Here is a 22,565-nt window from a genome sequence, read left to right as displayed (position 1 = left end):
TCTGAATCTTTCATAGACAGTAAGGATTTGGCAAACAAAGTAAGATTTTGTAACTCAGGATGAAAAATCAGTTTCTTATTGACTTCGGTATCTTTAACACCCGAAAGATCAAATTTCAATTCTAAAGATGGAATCGTTGGCAGAAAGAAAGGTGCACTCTCCGATGCCTTTGGCGGTTCTTTCGGCTTGTTCTTTTTTTTTATGATATCGATATTTAACAAATTCTGCCACCTCGAGTGTGGTAAACCGGACATTGTAATAAGATCCTCCTGAAGTTGTGCCGGAGAAACATAATCCAATTCGGGTTCAGTAAGTTCATCTTCATTAATATCAGTAACTTCTATTATTGAGCCAGGTAGACCAATCGTTGGAATCGGATCGTCTTTGTTTACTCCTTTCCAAGAAATGTGGGAATAAAATACACTCATAGGTATATTATCTCAAAAGCATGGCTGTGTATTCTAACCTTATTCTTTAAGTGTATAAAAACATCAGTTTCGTCGTAAAGTAAAGAAAGACAATGGAACACAGTAAAATATTTTTCAAGAATCGCGCATTAGGATATGTCAGTAATCACATTCCTCTTATAACAAGATATATTACAAGGCGAAAAGACAATCTTATAATAACATGCGTCGGTGATACGTTTCTTACGTACAGCTGTACACATTTCACGCTTCTTAACGTATCAAAAACGCATCCAGGCGAAATTACATGTCTCGCGGGAGACCCTTATCACACTTTTACAGCATGTGGAAAAGAAATATACGCTTGGCGGAGAGGAGGAGAATTAAGACATACTTATAAAGGACATGACTACACAGTGCATATTCTGTTACCTTTTGGTCTTTGTTTAGTATCTATTGATGAGAACAACATTGTTAAACTGTGGAATATTAATACAGAAGAGCTGATAACAGAACTTGATTTCAGTGACAAACATTTCAAAATTACAACAATAATACATCCTAACACCTATATAAACAAAATATTACTTGGAAGTGAACAAGGTCAACTGCAGTTATGGAATTTAAGAGTTCTAAAATTAATTTACACGTTTAAAGGCTGGAATACACCAGTAACTGCACTTGAACAGGCACCTGCAATAGACGTTGCAGCAATAGGTTTAAGAGATGGAAGAATTATATTACATAATTTGAAGCTTGATGAAACACTTTTTGAATTAGTACAAGATTGGGGTTGTGTAATATCCATTAGTTTCCGAACAGACGAGCATCCGATAATGGCCACAGGAAGTTTAGAGGGTCACATTGTATTTTGGAACTTAGAACAACGTAAAGTAGAAAGCCAACTCCTTAAAGCTCATTCTAAGGGTGTAACAGGACTAAAATATTTACCCAATGAACCATTGTTAGTATCTTCTTCTTCCGACAATTCTATAAAGTTATGGATATTTGACTTAGCTGATGGAGCTGGAAGACTTTTAAGAATTAGAGAAGGTCATTCAGAACCTCCTAATATTGTTCGTTTTTATGGAGATGAAGGTAACAATATATTAACAGCTGGAAGTGATTCTTCTTTGAGGATGTTTTCCACAATTACTGAAATGTTGAATAGAAGCTTTGGAAGAGCATCATTCAACAGAAAAGCTGCAAAGAAAAGAGGAAGACTTATTGAGGATCCTTTATTAATGCCACCAATTACTAATTTTGCTATAGAGTCAACAAGAGAAAAAGAATGGGATAACATTGCAGCAACACATTCTGGTTTGGGTACAGTCACTACTTGGTCTTCTAATAAGACAAAAATGGGAGAACACAAATTAATCCTAGAAAAGTTTAAAAGCAATCGTAACATTATTGCAACTTGTGTATGTATAACAAAATGTGGAGATTTTGTTGTTATAGGATATAATAGTGGCCATGTAGAAAGATTTAATATACAATCAGGAATTCACAGAGCTAGCTATGGTACTAATAAAGGAGCACATCAAGGTCCTGTGAAAGGTGTAATGGTAGATCTTTTAAATCAAACTGTAATCACTGCTGGCAGAGATGCATTTATAAAGTTTTGGAGATTTAAACCAAAAGCAGGTAAAGAAATAACTATATTTTATGATACACATGTGAAAATATAATTAATTGCATATTATAATTTTAAGGAGATACTGAACCAGTAACAAAAGTGATATTGGATGAACCAGTTGAATGGTTACGATATCATAATGATAGTTCCCTTATAGCTGTAGCATTGGAAGATTTTACTATTATATTAGTAGATATTGACACTAAAAGAATTGTCCGACGTTTTGAAGGACATCAAGCGCGATTAACAGACGCATGTTTTAACCCTGACTCTAGATGGCTAGTAACAGCATCTATGGATTGTACAATTCGAATATGGGATATTCCTTCCTCTAATTTAATAGACATTTTTCGGGTATATATAATATATGTTAGTAAAACTTAATTATTGAACTAATTTAAAAATATTAACTGAATGTAACGTTTTAGGTACCAGAAGCATGCACGTCATTAAGTTTTTCACCTACTGGTGAATTTCTTGCTACAATACATGTATGTAACTTAGGTATATACTTATGGTCAAACCGTACCTTGTATTCCCACATTTCTTTGAAAGGAGTAAACAAAGACGATCCGATTCCAACGATTGGTCTACCTGGCTCAATAATAGAAGTTACTGATATTAATGAAGATGAACTTACTGAACCAGAATTGGATTATGTTTCTCCGGCACAACTTCAAGAGAATCTTATTACAATGTCCGGTTTACCACACTCGAGGTGGCAGAATCTGTTAAATATCGATATCATAAAAAAGAAGAACAAGCCGAAAGAACCGCCAAAGGCATCGGAGAGTGCACCTTTCTTTCTGCCAACGATTCCATCTTTAGAATTGAAATTTGATCTTTCGGGTGTTAAAGATACCGAAGTCAATAAGAAACTGATTATTCATCCTGAGTTACAAAATCTTACTTTGTTTGCCAAATCCTTACTGTCTATGAAAGATTCAGAATTTGAAGAAGTTGTTAAAAAATTAAAAAATATGAATCCTAGTTTTATCGATTTCGAAATTCAATCACTTTCAGCGGATGAAAGAACATCAAATACTTTATTACTTCAGTTTATGAAAATGATATATCATATGATAGAAAAGAAAATGGATTTTGAATTAGCACAAGCTTACCTAGCCGTATTTTTGAAATGCCACGGGACGACAATAACAGAAGACGAAACGTTAAGAAATTATTTAGACACATTGCAAGAAATACAATCAAAGTCTTGGTTTGTATTGAGAGATAAATTGTTTCATAATCTAAGTGTTGTACAAGCTTTGAAGAAGATGTAATTATTTTATTGTAATAAAAATGACGTTATTTTTTACGTAATTTTTAAATGTTTTTGCAATATGACCATCACAAAACATTTTTTTAAAATACATTGATCGAATAATTATAGATGTTTGAAAAATAATTTATTGCCACATTTTACAAATTATTTCAGCGCATTTACAATCTTAAACTTATAATTAGTTTCCTATACAGTAAACCATAGTTAAGTAAAGTTAAATAGAAAAGATAGGAAAGATTAATCACAAGTATAATTTGTTTGTGTATATAAATATAACAATTACAAAAATAATCTTACAATCATTGACATATTTTGATACCAAAAAATATTTTATGTAGATACAAGTAAAAGTTATTTATATATATATACATACATCAAAGTTTACAATGAACGATGAGAATTTATTCCCTATAAGCAAGAAAACTATGTAACTGTTCCACTGTTGTTGTTTCTAATCCTAAATCTCCTATATAAATTTCAAAACATGTAACTATTCTATAAAGACTTCGTTTTGCCGCAGCACGTAAAGAATGAAAGATTTGTTTAATAAATTTATCATCTCCATGTTGTTTCTTTGTCATAATATTTGATTTTTGTAATTTATCAAGAGCTTGCTTCAATGCAAGTAAAGTATTGATTATAAGTGGTAGATCTTTTTGAGCAATTCCATATGAATCTTCATTTAATGATAATACAGCTAAAGATGAAATTGCATCCGCAGCCCAGATTATCGTCTGTCCATTAAATAAAATATGACACACTTTACCACCCTCTATTTCACCAAAAACATATGAAATAAGTGGTTTAGAAAGTAAGTATGCAAGGAAGTTGTTTCATCTTGTTTTTATGAATTTTTGAATAAACAGTTCATTGTCAACATCTTTTTTTATATCAATTTGTTCTGTACAGGTTTGTACTTCTTCTTTTAGTAAATTGCGCATACGATATATATATTGTTTCTGAAATGCACTAACATCTGTCATTGTTGAACTTGGAACACCAAGAGGTAGTTTTGGTTCCTGAGGTTTAATGCATGCTGTGCTAAGATCATCAGAAAATTTTTTGATGAGACCAGTACATTTTTCTACAACACAGTTCCAATTGTAAGGATGACCCCCAGGTTGACTGAGTGTAAATAATACACCTCTTCTTGCTTTATCAATCCTTGCTTCAATCAATGCTGCAATCAATGCTTGCTTTATAATTCAATGTATTGCACTGTAATACATTGAATATATTACTTATAATATATTGAGTATATTCAATTTTGTTCGATAATGAATTTCGTTTTTATGATCAATAGGATTTGTTGCTTCTAGATAAAAAGACACGAGAGTCATAAACTGTAAAAATCATTTGATGAAGTAGAATTTTGTGTAAGTACTACTTGTAAAACATTTGTAAAGAACGATTTCATTGTGTTTTATGTTCTTATAATATCTTTGCGATAATACTACCGGGTACTACAAAGACACATTCTTCGTAATGCTGTACTTCGTTCAATTTAATATATGCGCGTCGAAAAAAATGTATATTTATTCTAAATATTATCTTCCTTTTCAGTTTCTATTAATTTGACAAAACATTTCGTATTTCTAATCACAATCGCTTGACTCAGTAGAAGAAAATTTAATCAAACGCATAAAAAATTGTTTAACATCAAAATAAATTTAATAATGTTTGCAGGTAGTATAGAACAAGAATTAAAAATACGTAATTATGGGAACATGAAACACTTTCATATGAAATAAACCACATTAAATTTAATGTTATACCAACAATTTCCTAATTCGTTATAAAAAAGAATACGCTAAGAAAAATCTTATTCGTGGATGTAAAAATTATATAAGAATGATAAGCTTCCATAAGAAATAGATATCTTATTCATTTGTAAATAATTGAATAACCGGGAGTTAACAATGTAACATTAATTATTTACTATTTACCTATAGTCAATTATACATACATATATTTTGCTTTCAATTTTTGTAATATATATTTATATTATTTATATGATATATTTTTTAAACATACATATATACATATAGTATATTATTTATCCATATATCACATATCAATATACAATAATTGTTTTTTTTTCCAAAAAATTTGTAGATAATATTATCTAAGTGTTATTAATTGTAATTTAATACAGTTACATCTTATATTATATATATAATATTTGATAGGTAGTAATATACAATCGTTTTAAAGTTGTATGTGAGTTTACTTCATCGTATTTGTTATTAAATTGTATTTAGTACTCGCTAATATTAACATACATATTTGTTATAAAAAGTATTTGATTTTATAGAATAGACACTATGTTTTATACATATATGTAATGTATATTAGCATACAAATGATTTATATGAACCCGTGGAAATGACGGATAACTGAAACGAAATTATAAAAAAAATACTTAGTATTAACAATTGTTTTCCTACTCCATTCCTTACCTATATAAGAACTTAATTTTACTATTTATTAATACTTCATTTAATAAATTAATTGTTACTTACGTACTTGTTGCAACATATTTAAGAATATTATAAATACAAAACAATTTTTTCTACAAATTGTTAAATCACTGCTGTAACAAAAATATAAAAATTTTAGCTTTGTTTCGTCCAAGCAAATAATTATACTAATGATTGCTTCAAATAAATAAGAAATTATATTATTTAATAATTTTTGTTTCTTTATTTTATATACGTTTCAACAAAATCTAATTAACATTGCATAATATTTGTTTTTTATTGCATTACATAGAAAATTAAATTATACTGTAACTCTATAATTTATAAATGAAGTTTATATAAATTTAAAATATACGTATCAAAAACAAAATCTTCAAACAGTAAAAGTCACTCTCATTAAAAACATAGTTTATGCTTTCCAACATGGACGCACTCATAGGTATACTATCTCAAAAGCATGGCTGTGTATTCTAACGTTATTCTTTAAGTGTATAAAAACATCAGTTTCGTCGTAAAGTAAAGAAAGACAATGGAACACAGTAAAATATTTTTCAAGAATCGCGCATTAGGATATGTCAGTAATCACATTCCTCTTATAACAAGATATATTACAAGGCGAAAAGACAATCTTATAATAACATGCGTCGGTGATACGTTTCTTACGTACAGCTGTACACATTTCACGCTTCTTAACGTATCAAAAACGCATCCAGGCGAAATTACATGTCTCGCGGGAGACCCTTATCACACTTTTACAGCATGTGGAAAAGAAATATACGCTTGGCGGAGAGGAGGAGAATTAAGACATACTTATAAAGGACATGACTACACAGTGCATATTCTGTTACCTTTTGGTCTTTGTTTAGTATCTATTGATGAGAACAACATTGTTAAACTGTGGAATATTAATACAGAAGAGCTGATAACAGAACTTGATTTCAGTGACAAACATTTCAAAATTACAACAATAATACATCCTAACACCTATATAAACAAAATATTACTTGGAAGTGAACAAGGTCAACTGCAGTTATGGAATTTAAGAGTTCTAAAATTAATTTACACGTTTAAAGGCTGGAATACACCAGTAACTGCACTTGAACAGGCACCTGCAATAGACGTTGCAGCAATAGGTTTAAGAGATGGAAGAATTATATTACATAATTTGAAGCTTGATGAAACACTTTTTGAATTAGTACAAGATTGGGGTTGTGTAATATCCATTAGTTTCCGAACAGACGAGCATCCGATAATGGCCACAGGAAGTTTAGAGGGTCACATTGTATTTTGGAACTTAGAACAACGTAAAGTAGAAAGCCAACTCCTTAAAGCTCATTCTAAGGGTGTAACAGGACTAAAATATTTACCCAATGAACCATTGTTAGTATCTTCTTCTTCCGACAATTCTATAAAGTTATGGATATTTGACTTAGCTGATGGAGCTGGAAGACTTTTAAGAATTAGAGAAGGTCATTCAGAACCTCCTAATATTGTTCGTTTTTATGGAGATGAAGGTAACAATATATTAACAGCTGGAAGTGATTCTTCTTTGAGGATGTTTTCCACAATTACTGAAATGTTGAATAGAAGCTTTGGAAGAGCATCATTCAACAGAAAAGCTGCAAAGAAAAGAGGAAGACTTATTGAGGATCCTTTATTAATGCCACCAATTACTAATTTTGCTATAGAGTCAACAAGAGAAAAAGAATGGGATAACATTGCAGCAACACATTCTGGTTTGGGTACAGTCACTACTTGGTCTTCTAATAAGACAAAAATGGGAGAACACAAATTAATCCTAGAAAAGTTTAAAAGCAATCGTAACATTATTGCAACTTGTGTATGTATAACAAAATGTGGAGATTTTGTTGTTATAGGATATAATAGTGGCCATGTAGAAAGATTTAATATACAATCAGGAATTCACAGAGCTAGCTATGGTACTAATAAAGGAGCACATCAAGGTCCTGTGAAAGGTGTAATGGTAGATCTTTTAAATCAAACTGTAATCACTGCTGGCAGAGATGCATTTATAAAGTTTTGGAGATTTAAACCAAAAGCAGGTAAAGAAATAACTATATTTTATGATACACATGTGAAAATATAATTAATTGCATATTATAATTTTAAGGAGATACTGAACCAGTAACAAAAGTGATATTGGATGAACCAGTTGAATGGTTACGATATCATAATGATAGTTCCCTTATAGCTGTAGCATTGGAAGATTTTACTATTATATTAGTAGATATTGACACTAAAAGAATTGTCCGACGTTTTGAAGGACATCAAGCGCGATTAACAGACGCATGTTTTAACCCTGACTCTAGATGGCTAGTAACAGCATCTATGGATTGTACAATTCGAATATGGGATATTCCTTCCTCTAATTTAATAGACATTTTTCGGGTATATATAATATATGTTAGTAAAACTTAATTATTGAACTAATTTAAAAATATTAACTGAATGTAACGTTTTAGGTACCAGAAGCATGCACGTCATTAAGTTTTTCACCTACTGGTGAATTTCTTGCTACAATACATGTATGTAACTTAGGTATATACTTATGGTCAAACCGTACCTTGTATTCCCACATTTCTTTGAAAGGAGTAAACAAAGACGATCCGATTCCAACGATTGGTCTACCTGGCTCAATAATAGAAGTTACTGATATTAATGAAGATGAACTTACTGAACCAGAATTGGATTATGTTTCTCCGGCACAACTTCAAGAGAATCTTATTACAATGTCCGGTTTACCACACTCGAGGTGGCAGAATCTGTTAAATATCGATATCATAAAAAAGAAGAACAAGCCGAAAGAACCGCCAAAGGCATCGGAGAGTGCACCTTTCTTTCTGCCAACGATTCCATCTTTAGAATTGAAATTTGATCTTTCGGGTGTTAAAGATACCGAAGTCAATAAGAAACTGATTATTCATCCTGAGTTACAAAATCTTACTTTGTTTGCCAAATCCTTACTGTCTATGAAAGATTCAGAATTTGAAGAAGTTGTTAAAAAATTAAAAAATATGAATCCTAGTTTTATCGATTTCGAAATTCAATCACTTTCAGCGGATGAAAGAACATCAAATACTTTATTACTTCAGTTTATGAAAATGATATATCATATGATAGAAAAGAAAATGGATTTTGAATTAGCACAAGCTTACCTAGCCGTATTTTTGAAATGCCACGGGACGACAATAACAGAAGACGAAACGTTAAGAAATTATTTAGACACATTGCAAGAAATACAATCAAAGTCTTGGTTTGTATTGAGAGATAAATTGTTTCATAATCTAAGTGTTGTACAAGCTTTGAAGAAGATGTAATTATTTTATTGTAATAAAAATGACGTTATTTTTTACGTAATTTTTAAATGTTTTTGCAATATGACCATCACAAAACATTTTTTTAAAATACATTGATCGAATAATTATAGATGTTTGAAAAATAATTTATTGCCACATTTTACAAATTATTTCAGCGCATTTACAATCTTAAACTTATAATTAGTTTCCTATACAGTAAACCATAGTTAAGTAAAGTTAAATAGAAAAGATAGGAAAGATTAATCACAAGTATAATTTGTTTGTGTATATAAATATAACAATTACAAAAATAATCTTACAATCATTGACATATTTTGATACCAAAAAATATTTTATGTAGATACAAGTAAAAGTTATTTATATATATATACATACATCAAAGTTTACAATGAACGATGAGAATTTATTCCCTATAAGCAAGAAAACTATGTAACTGTTCCACTGTTGTTGTTTCTAATCCTAAATCTCCTATATAAATTTCAAAACATGTAACTATTCTATAAAGACTTCGTTTTGCCGCAGCACGTAAAGAATGAAAGATTTGTTTAATAAATTTATCATCTCCATGTTGTTTCTTTGTCATAATATTTGATTTTTGTAATTTATCAAGAGCTTGCTTCAATGCAAGTAAAGTATTGATTATAAGTGGTAGATCTTTTTGAGCAATTCCATATGAATCTTCATTTAATGATAATACAGCTAAAGATGAAATTGCATCCGCAGCCCAGATTATCGTCTGTCCATTAAATAAAATATGACACACTTTACCACCCTCTATTTCACCAAAAACATATGAAATAAGTGGTTTAGAAAGTAAGTATGCAAGGAAGTTGTTTCATCTTGTTTTTATGAATTTTTGAATAAACAGTTCATTGTCAACATCTTTTTTTATATCAATTTGTTCTGTACAGGTTTGTACTTCTTCTTTTAGTAAATTGCGCATACGATATATATATTGTTTCTGAAATGCACTAACATCTGTCATTGTTGAACTTGGAACACCAAGAGGTAGTTTTGGTTCCTGAGGTTTAATGCATGCTGTGCTAAGATCATCAGAAAATTTTTTGATGAGACCAGTACATTTTTCTACAACACAGTTCCAATTGTAAGGATGACCCCCAGGTTGACTGAGTGTAAATAATACACCTCTTCTTGCTTTATCAATCCTTGCTTCAATCAATGCTGCAATCAATGCTTGCTTTATAATTCAATGTATTGCACTGTAATACATTGAATATATTACTTATAATATATTGAGTATATTCAATTTTGTTCGATAATGAATTTCGTTTTTATGATCAATAGGATTTGTTGCTTCTAGATAAAAAGACACGAGAGTCATAAACTGTAAAAATCATTTGATGAAGTAGAATTTTGTGTAAGTACTACTTGTAAAACATTTGTAAAGAACGATTTCATTGTGTTTTATGTTCTTATAATATCTTTGCGATAATACTACCGGGTACTACAAAGACACATTCTTCGTAATGCTGTACTTCGTTCAATTTAATATATGCGCGTCGAAAAAAATGTATATTTATTCTAAATATTATCTTCCTTTTCAGTTTCTATTAATTTGACAAAACATTTCGTATTTCTAATCACAATCGCTTGACTCAGTAGAAGAAAATTTAATCAAACGCATAAAAAATTGTTTAACATCAAAATAAATTTAATAATGTTTGCAGGTAGTATAGAACAAGAATTAAAAATACGTAATTATGGGAACATGAAACACTTTCATATGAAATAAACCACATTAAATTTAATGTTATACCAACAATTTCCTAATTCGTTATAAAAAAGAATACGCTAAGAAAAATCTTATTCGTGGATGTAAAAATTATATAAGAATGATAAGCTTCCATAAGAAATAGATATCTTATTCATTTGTAAATAATTGAATAACCGGGAGTTAACAATGTAACATTAATTATTTACTATTTACCTATAGTCAATTATACATACATATATTTTGCTTTCAATTTTTGTAATATATATTTATATTATTTATATGATATATTTTTTAAACATACATATATACATATAGTATATTATTTATCCATATATCACATATCAATATACAATAATTGTTTTTTTTTCCAAAAAATTTGTAGATAATATTATCTAAGTGTTATTAATTGTAATTTAATACAGTTACATCTTATATTATATATATAATATTTGATAGGTAGTAATATACAATCGTTTTAAAGTTGTATGTGAGTTTACTTCATCGTATTTGTTATTAAATTGTATTTAGTACTCGCTAATATTAACATACATATTTGTTATAAAAAGTATTTGATTTTATAGAATAGACACTATGTTTTATACATATATGTAATGTATATTAGCATACAAATGATTTATATGAACCCGTGGAAATGACGGATAACTGAAACGAAATTATAAAAAAAATACTTAGTATTAACAATTGTTTTCCTACTCCATTCCTTACCTATATAAGAACTTAATTTTACTATTTATTAATACTTCATTTAATAAATTAATTGTTACTTACGTACTTGTTGCAACATATTTAAGAATATTATAAATACAAAACAATTTTTTCTACAAATTGTTAAATCACTGCTGTAACAAAAATATAAAAATTTTAGCTTTGTTTCGTCCAAGCAAATAATTATACTAATGATTGCTTCAAATAAATAAGAAATTATATTATTTAATAATTTTTGTTTCTTTATTTTATATACGTTTCAACAAAATCTAATTAACATTGCATAATATTTGTTTTTTATTGCATTACATAGAAAATTAAATTATACTGTAACTCTATAATTTATAAATGAAGTTTATATAAATTTAAAATATACGTATCAAAAACAAAATCTTCAAACAGTAAAAGTCACTCTCATTAAAAACATAGTTTATGCTTTCCAACATGGACGCACTCATAGGTATACTATCTCAAAAGCATGGCTGTGTATTCTAACGTTATTCTTTAAGTGTATAAAAACATCAGTTTCGTCGTAAAGTAAAGAAAGACAATGGAACACAGTAAAATATTTTTCAAGAATCGCGCATTAGGATATGTCAGTAATCACATTCCTCTTATAACAAGATATATTACAAGGCGAAAAGACAATCTTATAATAACATGCGTCGGTGATACGTTTCTTACGTACAGCTGTACACATTTCACGCTTCTTAACGTATCAAAAACGCATCCAGGCGAAATTACATGTCTCGCGGGAGACCCTTATCACACTTTTACAGCATGTGGAAAAGAAATATACGCTTGGCGGAGAGGAGGAGAATTAAGACATACTTATAAAGGACATGACTACACAGTGCATATTCTGTTACCTTTTGGTCTTTGTTTAGTATCTATTGATGAGAACAACATTGTTAAACTGTGGAATATTAATACAGAAGAGCTGATAACAGAACTTGATTTCAGTGACAAACATTTCAAAATTACAACAATAATACATCCTAACACCTATATAAACAAAATATTACTTGGAAGTGAACAAGGTCAACTGCAGTTATGGAATTTAAGAGTTCTAAAATTAATTTACACGTTTAAAGGCTGGAATACACCAGTAACTGCACTTGAACAGGCACCTGCAATAGACGTTGCAGCAATAGGTTTAAGAGATGGAAGAATTATATTACATAATTTGAAGCTTGATGAAACACTTTTTGAATTAGTACAAGATTGGGGTTGTGTAATATCCATTAGTTTCCGAACAGACGAGCATCCGATAATGGCCACAGGAAGTTTAGAGGGTCACATTGTATTTTGGAACTTAGAACAACGTAAAGTAGAAAGCCAACTCCTTAAAGCTCATTCTAAGGGTGTAACAGGACTAAAATATTTACCCAATGAACCATTGTTAGTATCTTCTTCTTCCGACAATTCTATAAAGTTATGGATATTTGACTTAGCTGATGGAGCTGGAAGACTTTTAAGAATTAGAGAAGGTCATTCAGAACCTCCTAATATTGTTCGTTTTTATGGAGATGAAGGTAACAATATATTAACAGCTGGAAGTGATTCTTCTTTGAGGATGTTTTCCACAATTACTGAAATGTTGAATAGAAGCTTTGGAAGAGCATCATTCAACAGAAAAGCTGCAAAGAAAAGAGGAAGACTTATTGAGGATCCTTTATTAATGCCACCAATTACTAATTTTGCTATAGAGTCAACAAGAGAAAAAGAATGGGATAACATTGCAGCAACACATTCTGGTTTGGGTACAGTCACTACTTGGTCTTCTAATAAGACAAAAATGGGAGAACACAAATTAATCCTAGAAAAGTTTAAAAGCAATCGTAACATTATTGCAACTTGTGTATGTATAACAAAATGTGGAGATTTTGTTGTTATAGGATATAATAGTGGCCATGTAGAAAGATTTAATATACAATCAGGAATTCACAGAGCTAGCTATGGTACTAATAAAGGAGCACATCAAGGTCCTGTGAAAGGTGTAATGGTAGATCTTTTAAATCAAACTGTAATCACTGCTGGCAGAGATGCATTTATAAAGTTTTGGAGATTTAAACCAAAAGCAGGTAAAGAAATAACTATATTTTATGATACACATGTGAAAATATAATTAATTGCATATTATAATTTTAAGGAGATACTGAACCAGTAACAAAAGTGATATTGGATGAACCAGTTGAATGGTTACGATATCATAATGATAGTTCCCTTATAGCTGTAGCATTGGAAGATTTTACTATTATATTAGTAGATATTGACACTAAAAGAATTGTCCGACGTTTTGAAGGACATCAAGCGCGATTAACAGACGCATGTTTTAACCCTGACTCTAGATGGCTAGTAACAGCATCTATGGATTGTACAATTCGAATATGGGATATTCCTTCCTCTAATTTAATAGACATTTTTCGGGTATATATAATATATGTTAGTAAAACTTAATTATTGAACTAATTTAAAAATATTAACTGAATGTAACGTTTTAGGTACCAGAAGCATGCACGTCATTAAGTTTTTCACCTACTGGTGAATTTCTTGCTACAATACATGTATGTAACTTAGGTATATACTTATGGTCAAACCGTACCTTGTATTCCCACATTTCTTTGAAAGGAGTAAACAAAGACGATCCGATTCCAACGATTGGTCTACCTGGCTCAATAATAGAAGTTACTGATATTAATGAAGATGAACTTACTGAACCAGAATTGGATTATGTTTCTCCGGCACAACTTCAAGAGAATCTTATTACAATGTCCGGTTTACCACACTCGAGGTGGCAGAATCTGTTAAATATCGATATCATAAAAAAGAAGAACAAGCCGAAAGAACCGCCAAAGGCATCGGAGAGTGCACCTTTCTTTCTGCCAACGATTCCATCTTTAGAATTGAAATTTGATCTTTCGGGTGTTAAAGATACCGAAGTCAATAAGAAACTGATTATTCATCCTGAGTTACAAAATCTTACTTTGTTTGCCAAATCCTTACTGTCTATGAAAGATTCAGAATTTGAAGAAGTTGTTAAAAAATTAAAAAATATGAATCCTAGTTTTATCGATTTCGAAATTCAATCACTTTCAGCGGATGAAAGAACATCAAATACTTTATTACTTCAGTTTATGAAAATGATATATCATATGATAGAAAAGAAAATGGATTTTGAATTAGCACAAGCTTACCTAGCCGTATTTTTGAAATGCCACGGGACGACAATAACAGAAGACGAAACGTTAAGAAATTATTTAGACACATTGCAAGAAATACAATCAAAGTCTTGGTTTGTATTGAGAGATAAATTGTTTCATAATCTAAGTGTTGTACAAGCTTTGAAGAAGATGTAATTATTTTATTGTAATAAAAATGACGTTATTTTTTACGTAATTTTTAAATGTTTTTGCAATATGACCATCACAAAACATTTTTTTAAAATACATTGATCGAATAATTATAGATGTTTGAAAAATAATTTATTGCCACATTTTACAAATTATTTCAGCGCATTTACAATCTTAAACTTATAATTAGTTTCCTATACAGTAAACCATAGTTAAGTAAAGTTAAATAGAAAAGATAGGAAAGATTAATCACAAGTATAATTTGTTTGTGTATATAAATATAACAATTACAAAAATAATCTTACAATCATTGACATATTTTGATACCAAAAAATATTTTATGTAGATACAAGTAAAAGTTATTTATATATATATACATACATCAAAGTTTACAATGAACGATGAGAATTTATTCCCTATAAGCAAGAAAACTATGTAACTGTTCCACTGTTGTTGTTTCTAATCCTAAATCTCCTATATAAATTTCAAAACATGTAACTATTCTATAAAGACTTCGTTTTGCCGCAGCACGTAAAGAATGAAAGATTTGTTTAATAAATTTATCATCTCCATGTTGTTTCTTTGTCATAATATTTGATTTTTGTAATTTATCAAGAGCTTGCTTCAATGCAAGTAAAGTATTGATTATAAGTGGTAGATCTTTTTGAGCAATTCCATATGAATCTTCATTTAATGATAATACAGCTAAAGATGAAATTGCATCCGCAGCCCAGATTATCGTCTGTCCATTAAATAAAATATGACACACTTTACCACCCTCTATTTCACCAAAAACATATGAAATAATTGGTTTAGATTTAGATCCCTAATTTATGTAAATACCATATGAATATAAAAACACGCCATAATGAACTATATAGTTTCTTTCATGTATTTGTAATAATTAGTAATTTATAATATAATGTGAATTATGTAATATGCTCCAAATAAAAGTGCTATAAAAGTTGCAAATAAAGGTTATAATATTAATGCATTAGAAAGCAAGAATCGAAGCATGTATTTTGTACTTGTAATAATGTAATTTATAATGTAACTATGTATATAATATAGTTTCACTACCGATTAATCAATTCTACGTTGTATTTGTATATGTTACTATTTACAATTAATAAATAAGAGAAGAAATATATTACTTAAAAATGTTTCACATAATTCTTTAATAGAGTACTTAAATTGTAAAGTTATCCAAATATCAGAATATTTAATAAAGATCCATGAACGAATGGTGTACGATCACTTAATACTTTCAGTTTCCTTTCTATTTTGTACTCTATGATTTTAGTAAAAAAAATGTAAATCAAGTGTTTGATAAGTTTTCGAACACGCAGAGGAACTATTTATTATCGAAGCGAAGGTTGCCTTACTAGTAACATCTTTAATTAACCCGCATGTCATTTTCAATAGGCCTATTCATATAGTATAAACAAAATGGATTAGAATCTCGTCAGAGTTAATTTCTATTATTTTATGGATATTACAAGAGTCTGCCGTCATGTGGAAGTGCCATAAATGTGGGAAACCAGTATATTTCGGTTAGTTTCAATCTTCGCATATATTAAAAAGGCGTAATAATTTTGACAAGTACCGTTTCCTGTCATTATAATGAGTTGATCAATTTTTTGTCTGTATAACTGTCATGTTACTTGTATATATTTTATTAGAAATATTATTTTATTATTATTTTTCTGCATTTTAACCACGCTCTTTGTTATTATTAAAAATTATTTTTTAAATTAAAAGATTATTTATTGTCGTTTTTAATATTTTAAACGTTTAAAGTAACGGTTTTAATATTTGAAATATCAAAAAAAAAAAAAAAAAAAAAAAAAAACTTCAGGTGAACATAAAAATTTGTTTACGTATTTTATATACTAATTTAAACCCATATTTTAATATGCTAATTTATACGTTAATAATTTATTATTTATAAAAACAAAATGCATGTATTAAATAAAACTTAAGAAAATATATTTATTAAAGGATTAGTGAAATCTTAACTGATTATAAAATTATATGTGCTTTTTTGTAAATTTTTACAAATAAAGTGAGTATTTTGTACAAATAGATAATAAATATATTTGTTTATTTTTTACAAAATAGTTTGAAAAACTGTGACTTTAGCTGAACGCAAGCAATCATTGGGATATGACTGGCATCCAGCATGTTTAAGATGCGAAGAATGTGGGAAACGCTTAAATCCAGGCCAGCATGCAGAGGTACAACATTGCATATTTTATAAAATTGTTAATTAAATATTGTAATATTATTAGTCATATTTAAATATTTAATCTATCTAATTTTGTGTCATCACTTTAAATATTTCATTTTTAATGTATTACTGTTAACTTTTACTTAATATTTGTACAAAAAAATTTATATTTTCTTTTTAAAAATTATTATGTAGCATAAAGGTGTACCATATTGTCATGTACCATGTTACGGAGCTCTTTTTGGGCCGCAATTGTTTGGTCATGGAACAAGAGTTGAATCACATACAAGTTTTGGGAAAAAAGAAGCTCGGCCATCATTACCCAGGTATATAGTTCAAGACAATGTGTTTTATTTAATACCATACTATTAAACATATTATTACATTAAGTTTTATATTGTTATAATTTTTCGTACTTAGATCACACTTAGAATCAAAGTTGAAGGTTTTCAACCAGTATTATGAAGGCAAAAGTGGTGGAATAAGAAGCCGTGAGGTATTTATCTTATATTTATGCTTAAGAAAATATAGATCAACATATAATTAATATCATTTTTTAACAGGTTAATGGAAGATTGATACTGGAAGGTGCACTTCGTATTTATTGGGGTGTCAGAGGAGTGATTCATTTGAAAGAAGATGATGATCAACGCACAGTAGTTACAGCTCGTAATAGAAATTCTTGTAGACGTAGTGTTTCTGATGTGTGTATATATTTTTATATGAAAAGGTATACTTAAAATATTTTATATGTTCGTATATCTTGTAAATTCTGCCAATAGAGTATAGAAGATGAAGAAAAGGAGGAAGATTGTGTAAAAGAAACTTGTGAACAAGACGCAGAAACTGAAACAAAGTCTGTACCAACCTCACCTGATCATCTTAAGAGCCTCACTTTACCAATGAAACTAGACGTTAAGAACATGGAGTGGGACGAAATAGATGAGCTTCTTCAGGTAATATATAGGTTATTAAAATTTCCGATTATTAAATATTTTTCATTTTATTTATTTTTATCTGATTTTTAATTATCCAGGTTGAACGTAAAATTGAAGATGGAAAAAAATTATACCAAACGATGCCCGAAAATCTACCTTCGATTAGTTCGCAAACCACTTCCGACCCACTGCCTCTTTCCTCTCAATCCAGTTTTGATAGATCTGATTCTCGCGAAAATTCAGAAGCAGATAGTCCGAACCATCAAAGCAATCGTGGTAACGATAGTAGCGTAACTAGTACACCAACGCACAGTATAGGTAGTTCTTCCAGTACCGATACGCCTATTTACCATGGCACACCAAATCGAAATGGAGCTTCGAAGGGTAGAATATTTCGATAACTTGGAGAAAAATATGTCCGGTAATAGATCTATTAGCACTGATGACAGTTGGATAGAAAAAGGTTTAAATCGATCGATGTCCGGACCTGATTGCCTTCAAAGACATCGAACTGATAGCGATACAAATTCTGTAAATTCTCTACAATTTAGAGAAGATGATAACATGACAATGTCAACCGACAGTGGACTAGAGATATTTAATAATTATAGTCTTGAATTTATTATTCTCCCTGTATATGCATATCTGTAATACGTTCTAGCTGGATGGCGTAGTTTTACGACGAAAACAAGGATCCACCGCAATTAGACGTCGCCCGGGTGGTCGACGACAATCACGTAGTCGACTAATTTTTTAATTTTTTAATAACTTCTTCAAATTGTGAATCTTTTATAGACAGTAAGGATTTGGCAAACAAAGTAAGATTTTGTAACTCAGGATGAATAATCAGTTTCTTATTGACTTCGGTATCTTTAACACCCGAAAGGTCAAATTTCAATTCTAAAGATGGAATCGTTGGTAGAAAGAAAGGTGCACTCTCCGATGCCTTTGGCGGTTCTTTCGGCTTGTTCTTTTTTTTTATGATATCGATATTTAACAAATTCTGCCACCTCGAGTGTGGTAAACCGGACATTGTAATAAGATCCTCCTGAAGTTGTGCCGGAGAAACATAATCCAATTCTGGTTCAGTAAGTTCATCTTCATTAATATCAGTAACTTCTATTATTGAGCCAGGTAGACCAATCGTTGGAATCGGATCGTCTTTGTTTACTCCTTTCAAAGAAATGTGGGAATACAAGGTACGGTTTGACCATAAGTATATACCTAAGTTACATACATGTATTGTAGCAAGAAATTCACCAGTAGGTGAAAAACTTAATGACGTGCATGCTTCTGGTACCTAAAACGTTACATTCAGTTAATATTTTTAAATTAGATCAATAATTAAGTTTTACTAACATATATTATATATACCCGAAAAATGTCTATTAAATTAGAGGAAGGAATATCCCATATTCGAATTGTACAATCCATAGATGCTGTTACTAGCCATCTAGAGTCAGGGTTAAAACATGCGTCTGTTAATCGCGCTTGATGTCCTTCGAAACGTCGAACAATTCTTTTAGTGTCAAGATCTACTAATATAATAGTAAAATCTTCCAATGCTACAGCTATAAGGGAACTATCATTATGATATCGTAACCATTCAACTGGTTCATCCAATATCACTTTTGTTACTGGTTCAGTATCTCCTTAAAATTATAATATGCAATTAATTATATTTTCACATGTGTATCATAAAATATAGTTATTTCTTTACCTGCTTTTGGTTTAAATCTTCAAAACTTTATAAATGCATCTGTGCCAGCAGTGATTACAATTTGATTTAAAAGATCTACCATTACACCTTTCACAGGACCTTGATGTGCTCCTTTATTAGTACCATAGCTAGCTCTGTGAATTCCTGATTGTATATTAAATCTTTCTACATGGCCACTATTATATCCTATAACAACAAAATCTCCACATTTTGTTATACATACACAAGTTGCAATAATGTTACGATTGCTTTTAAACTTTTCTAGGATTAATTTGTGTTCTCCCATTTTTGTCTTATTAGAAGACCAAGTAGTGACTGTACCCAAACCAGAATGTGTTGCTGCAATGTTATCCCATTCTTTTTCTCTTGTTGACTCTATAGCAAAATTAGTAATTGGTGGCATTAATAAAGGATCCTCAATAAGTCTTCCTCTTTTCTTTGCAGCTTTTCTGTTGAATGATGCTCTTCCAAAGCTTCTATTCAACATTTCAGTAATTGTGGAAAACATCCTCAAAGAAGAATCATTTCCAGCTGTTAATATATTGTTACCTTCATCTCCATAAAAACGAACAATATTAGGAGGTTCTGAATGACCTTCTCTAATTCTTAAAAGTCTTCCAGCTCCATCAGCTAAGTCAAATATCCATAACTTTATAGAATTGTCGGAAGAAGAAGATACTAACAATGGTTCATTGGGTAAATATTTTAGTCCTGTTACACCCTTAGAATGAGCTTTAAGGAGTTGGCTTTCTACTTTACGTTGTTCTAAGTTCCAAAATACAATGTGACCCTCTAAACTTCCTGTGGCCATTATCGGATGCTCGTCTGTTCGGAAACTAATGGATATTACACAACCCCAATCTTGTACTAATTCAAAAAGTGTTTCATCAAGCTTCAAATTATGTAATATAATTCTTCCATCTCTTAAACCTATTGCTGCAACGTCTATTGCAGGTGCCTGTTCAAGTGCAGTTACTGGTGTATTCCAGCCTTTAAACGTGTAAATTAATTTTAGAACTCTTAAATTCCATAACTGCAGTTGACCTTGTTCACTTCCAAGTAATATTTTGTTTATATAGGTGTTAGGATGTATTATTGTTGTAATTTTGAAATGTTTGTCACTGAAATCAAGTTCTGTTATCAGCTCTTCTGTATTAATATTCCACAGTTTAACAATGTTGTTCTCATCAATAGATACTAAACAAAGACCAAAAGGTAACAGAATATGCACTGTGTAGTCATGTCCTTTATAAGTATGTCTTAATTCTCCTCCTCTCCGCCAAGCGTATATTTCTTTTCCACATGCTGTAAAAGTGTGATAAGGGTCTCCCGCGAGACATGTAATTTCGCCTGGATGCGTTTTTGATACGTTAAGAAGCGTGAAATGTGTACAGCTGTACGTAAGAAACGTATCACCGACGCATGTTATTATAAGATTGTCTTTTCGCCTTGTAATATATCTTGTTATAAGAGGAATGTGATTACTGACATATCCTAATGCGCGATTCTTGAAAAATATTTTACTGTGTTCCATTGTCTTTCTTTACTTTACGACGAAACTGATGTTTTTATACACTTAAAGAATAACGTTAGAATACACAGCCATGCTTTTGAGATAGTATACCTATGAGTGCGTCCATGTTGGAAAGCATAAACTATGTTTTTAATGAGAGTGACTTTTACTGTTTGAAGATTTTGTTTTTGATACGTATATTTTAAATTTATATAAACTTCATTTATAAATTATAGAGTTACAGTATAATTTAATTTTCTATGTAATGCAATAAAAAACAAATATTATGCAATGTTAATTAGATTTTGTTGAAACGTACATAAAATAAAGAAACAAAAATTATTAAATAATATAATTTCTTATTTATTTGAAGCAATCATTAGTATAATTATTTGCTTGGACGAAACAAAGCTAAAATTTTTATATTTTTGTTACAGCAGTGATTTAACAATTTGTAGAAAAAATTGTTTTGTATTTATAATATTCTTAAATATGTTGCAACAAGTACGTAAGTAACAATTAATTTATTAAATGAAGTATTAATAAATAGTAAAATTAAGTTCTTATATAGGTAAGGAATGGAGTAGGAAAACAATTGTTAATACTAAGTATTTTTTTATAATTTCGTTTCAGTTATCCGTCATTTCCACGGGTTCATATAAATCATTTGTATGCTAATATACATTACATATATGTATAAAACATAGTGTCTATTCTATAAAATCAAATACTTTTTATAACAAATATGTATGTTAATATTAGCGAGTACTAAATACAATTTAATAACAAATACGATGAAGTAAACTCACATACAACTTTAAAACGATTGTATATTACTACCTATCAAATATTATATATATAATATAAGATGTAACTGTATTAAATTACAATTAATAACACTTAGATAATATTATCTACAAATTTTTTGGAAAAAAAAACAATTATTGTATATTGATATGTGATATATGGATAAATAATATACTATATGTATATATGTATGTTTAAAAAATATATCATATAAATAATATAAATATATATTACAAAAATTGAAAGCAAAGTATATGTATGTATAATTGACTATAGGTAAATAGTAAATAATTAATGTTACATTGTTAACTCTCGGTTATTCAATTATTTACAAATGAATAAGATATCTATTTCTTATGGAAGCTTATCATTCTTATATAATTTTTACATCCAC

General features: G+C 29.6%; 7 protein-coding genes and 1 pseudogene across 8 annotated transcripts; 4 read left to right on the top strand and 4 right to left on the bottom strand.

Annotated features, from left to right (window-relative positions):
* The first annotated feature begins 438 nt into the window (after window positions 1–438).
* On the top strand, window positions 439–3,369 carry LOC125384970 (WD repeat-containing protein 36-like). The gene is made up of 3 exons (XM_048405238.1): window positions 439–2,054; window positions 2,123–2,400; window positions 2,475–3,369. Exons 1-3 carry the CDS (start codon window positions 521–523, stop codon window positions 3,327–3,329), a joined length of 2,667 nt encoding a protein of 888 aa, XP_048261195.1. The 5' UTR covers window positions 439–520; the 3' UTR covers window positions 3,330–3,369.
* Window positions 3,370–3,732: 363 nt separating this feature from the next.
* LOC125385050 (nucleoporin NDC1-like) lies at window positions 3,733–5,869 on the bottom strand. The gene is made up of 3 exons (XM_048405625.1): window positions 5,858–5,869; window positions 4,275–4,527; window positions 3,733–4,103 (listed from the first exon to the last, which is right to left on the bottom strand). Exons 1-3 carry the CDS (start codon window positions 5,867–5,869, stop codon window positions 3,733–3,735), a joined length of 636 nt encoding a protein of 211 aa, XP_048261582.1.
* Window positions 5,870–6,163: 294 nt separating this feature from the next.
* LOC105667016 (WD repeat-containing protein 36) lies at window positions 6,164–9,189 on the top strand. The gene is made up of 3 exons (XM_048405236.1): window positions 6,164–7,874; window positions 7,943–8,220; window positions 8,295–9,189. The coding sequence occupies exons 1-3, from the start codon at window positions 6,341–6,343 to the stop codon at window positions 9,147–9,149; spliced, it is 2,667 nt and encodes an 888-aa protein (XP_048261193.1). The 5' UTR covers window positions 6,164–6,340; the 3' UTR covers window positions 9,150–9,189.
* Window positions 9,190–9,552: 363 nt separating this feature from the next.
* On the bottom strand, window positions 9,553–11,689 carry LOC125385049 (nucleoporin NDC1-like). The gene is made up of 3 exons (XM_048405624.1): window positions 11,678–11,689; window positions 10,095–10,347; window positions 9,553–9,923 (listed from the first exon to the last, which is right to left on the bottom strand). The coding sequence occupies exons 1-3, from the start codon at window positions 11,687–11,689 to the stop codon at window positions 9,553–9,555; spliced, it is 636 nt and encodes a 211-aa protein (XP_048261581.1).
* Window positions 11,690–11,983: 294 nt separating this feature from the next.
* On the top strand, window positions 11,984–15,009 carry LOC125384969 (WD repeat-containing protein 36-like). Its single transcript, XM_048405237.1, has 3 exons — window positions 11,984–13,694; window positions 13,763–14,040; window positions 14,115–15,009. Exons 1-3 carry the CDS (start codon window positions 12,161–12,163, stop codon window positions 14,967–14,969), a joined length of 2,667 nt encoding a protein of 888 aa, XP_048261194.1. The 5' UTR covers window positions 11,984–12,160; the 3' UTR covers window positions 14,970–15,009.
* A 1,280-nt stretch (window positions 15,010–16,289) lies between these two features.
* On the top strand, window positions 16,290–19,854 carry LOC125384971 (annotated as a pseudogene).
* LOC100645627 (WD repeat-containing protein 36-like) lies at window positions 18,873–21,567 on the bottom strand. Of its 2 annotated transcripts, XR_007223853.1 has the most exons (3): window positions 19,852–21,567; window positions 19,506–19,783; window positions 18,873–19,431 (listed from the first exon to the last, which is right to left on the bottom strand). XR_007223853.1 is itself a non-coding variant. In XM_048405239.1 (2 exons), the coding sequence occupies exon 1, from the start codon at window positions 21,383–21,385 to the stop codon at window positions 19,871–19,873; it is 1,515 nt and encodes a 504-aa protein (XP_048261196.1). In that variant the 5' UTR covers window positions 21,386–21,567; the 3' UTR covers window positions 18,873–19,783; window positions 19,852–19,870. The 2 variants fall into 2 exon arrangements, 1 of the variants encoding a protein (XP_048261196.1); XM_048405239.1 differs by having other exon boundaries at window positions 18,873–19,783.
* Window positions 18,893–19,565, bottom strand: LOC125385048 (WD repeat-containing protein 36-like). The gene is made up of 3 exons (XM_048405623.1): window positions 19,506–19,565; window positions 18,965–19,431; window positions 18,893–18,899 (listed from the first exon to the last, which is right to left on the bottom strand). The coding sequence occupies exons 1-3, from the start codon at window positions 19,563–19,565 to the stop codon at window positions 18,893–18,895; spliced, it is 534 nt and encodes a 177-aa protein (XP_048261580.1).
* Window positions 21,568–22,565: the final 998 nt, after the last annotated feature.

Source organism: Bombus terrestris, chromosome 4, assembly GCF_910591885.1.
Source record: "Bombus terrestris chromosome 4, iyBomTerr1.2, whole genome shotgun sequence".
NCBI lineage: Eukaryota > Metazoa > Arthropoda > Insecta > Hymenoptera > Apidae > Bombus > Bombus terrestris.
Note: the sequence above shows the minus strand (reverse complement) of the source record. Positions and strands in the feature narration are given on the sequence as shown.

What these genes read in the sequence shown, in the direction of transcription:
- LOC105667016 (XM_048405236.1), top strand. Translation starts at nt 6,341, where the DNA reads ATGGAACACAGTAAAATATTTTTCAAGAATCGCGCATTAGGATATGTC. An exon ending in GAGATTTAAACCAAAAGCAG is followed by an intron (nt 7,875 to 7,942) that starts GTAAAGAAATAA and finishes TATAATTTTAAG; the next exon opens with GAGATACTGAACCAGTAACA. An exon ending in ATTTAATAGACATTTTTCGG is followed by an intron (nt 8,221 to 8,294) that starts GTATATATAATA and finishes GTAACGTTTTAG; the next exon opens with GTACCAGAAGCATGCACGTC.
- LOC125385048 (XM_048405623.1), bottom strand. Translation starts at nt 19,565, where the DNA reads ATGGATTGTACAATTCGAATATGGGATATTCCTTCCTCTAATTTAATA. An exon ending in ATTTAATAGACATTTTTCGG is followed by an intron (nt 19,432 to 19,505) that starts GTATATATAATA and finishes GTAACGTTTTAG; the next exon opens with GTACCAGAAGCATGCACGTC.
- LOC125384970 (XM_048405238.1), top strand. Translation starts at nt 521, where the DNA reads ATGGAACACAGTAAAATATTTTTCAAGAATCGCGCATTAGGATATGTC. An exon ending in GAGATTTAAACCAAAAGCAG is followed by an intron (nt 2,055 to 2,122) that starts GTAAAGAAATAA and finishes TATAATTTTAAG; the next exon opens with GAGATACTGAACCAGTAACA. An exon ending in ATTTAATAGACATTTTTCGG is followed by an intron (nt 2,401 to 2,474) that starts GTATATATAATA and finishes GTAACGTTTTAG; the next exon opens with GTACCAGAAGCATGCACGTC.
- LOC125385050 (XM_048405625.1), bottom strand. An exon ending in TCAGAAACAATATATATATC is followed by an intron (nt 4,104 to 4,274) that starts GTATGCGCAATT and finishes TTGGTGAAATAG; the next exon opens with AGGGTGGTAAAGTGTGTCAT.
- LOC100645627 (XM_048405239.1), bottom strand. Translation starts at nt 21,385, where the DNA reads ATGGAACACAGTAAAATATTTTTCAAGAATCGCGCATTAGGATATGTC.
- LOC125385049 (XM_048405624.1), bottom strand. An exon ending in TCAGAAACAATATATATATC is followed by an intron (nt 9,924 to 10,094) that starts GTATGCGCAATT and finishes TTGGTGAAATAG; the next exon opens with AGGGTGGTAAAGTGTGTCAT.
- LOC125384969 (XM_048405237.1), top strand. Translation starts at nt 12,161, where the DNA reads ATGGAACACAGTAAAATATTTTTCAAGAATCGCGCATTAGGATATGTC. An exon ending in GAGATTTAAACCAAAAGCAG is followed by an intron (nt 13,695 to 13,762) that starts GTAAAGAAATAA and finishes TATAATTTTAAG; the next exon opens with GAGATACTGAACCAGTAACA. An exon ending in ATTTAATAGACATTTTTCGG is followed by an intron (nt 14,041 to 14,114) that starts GTATATATAATA and finishes GTAACGTTTTAG; the next exon opens with GTACCAGAAGCATGCACGTC.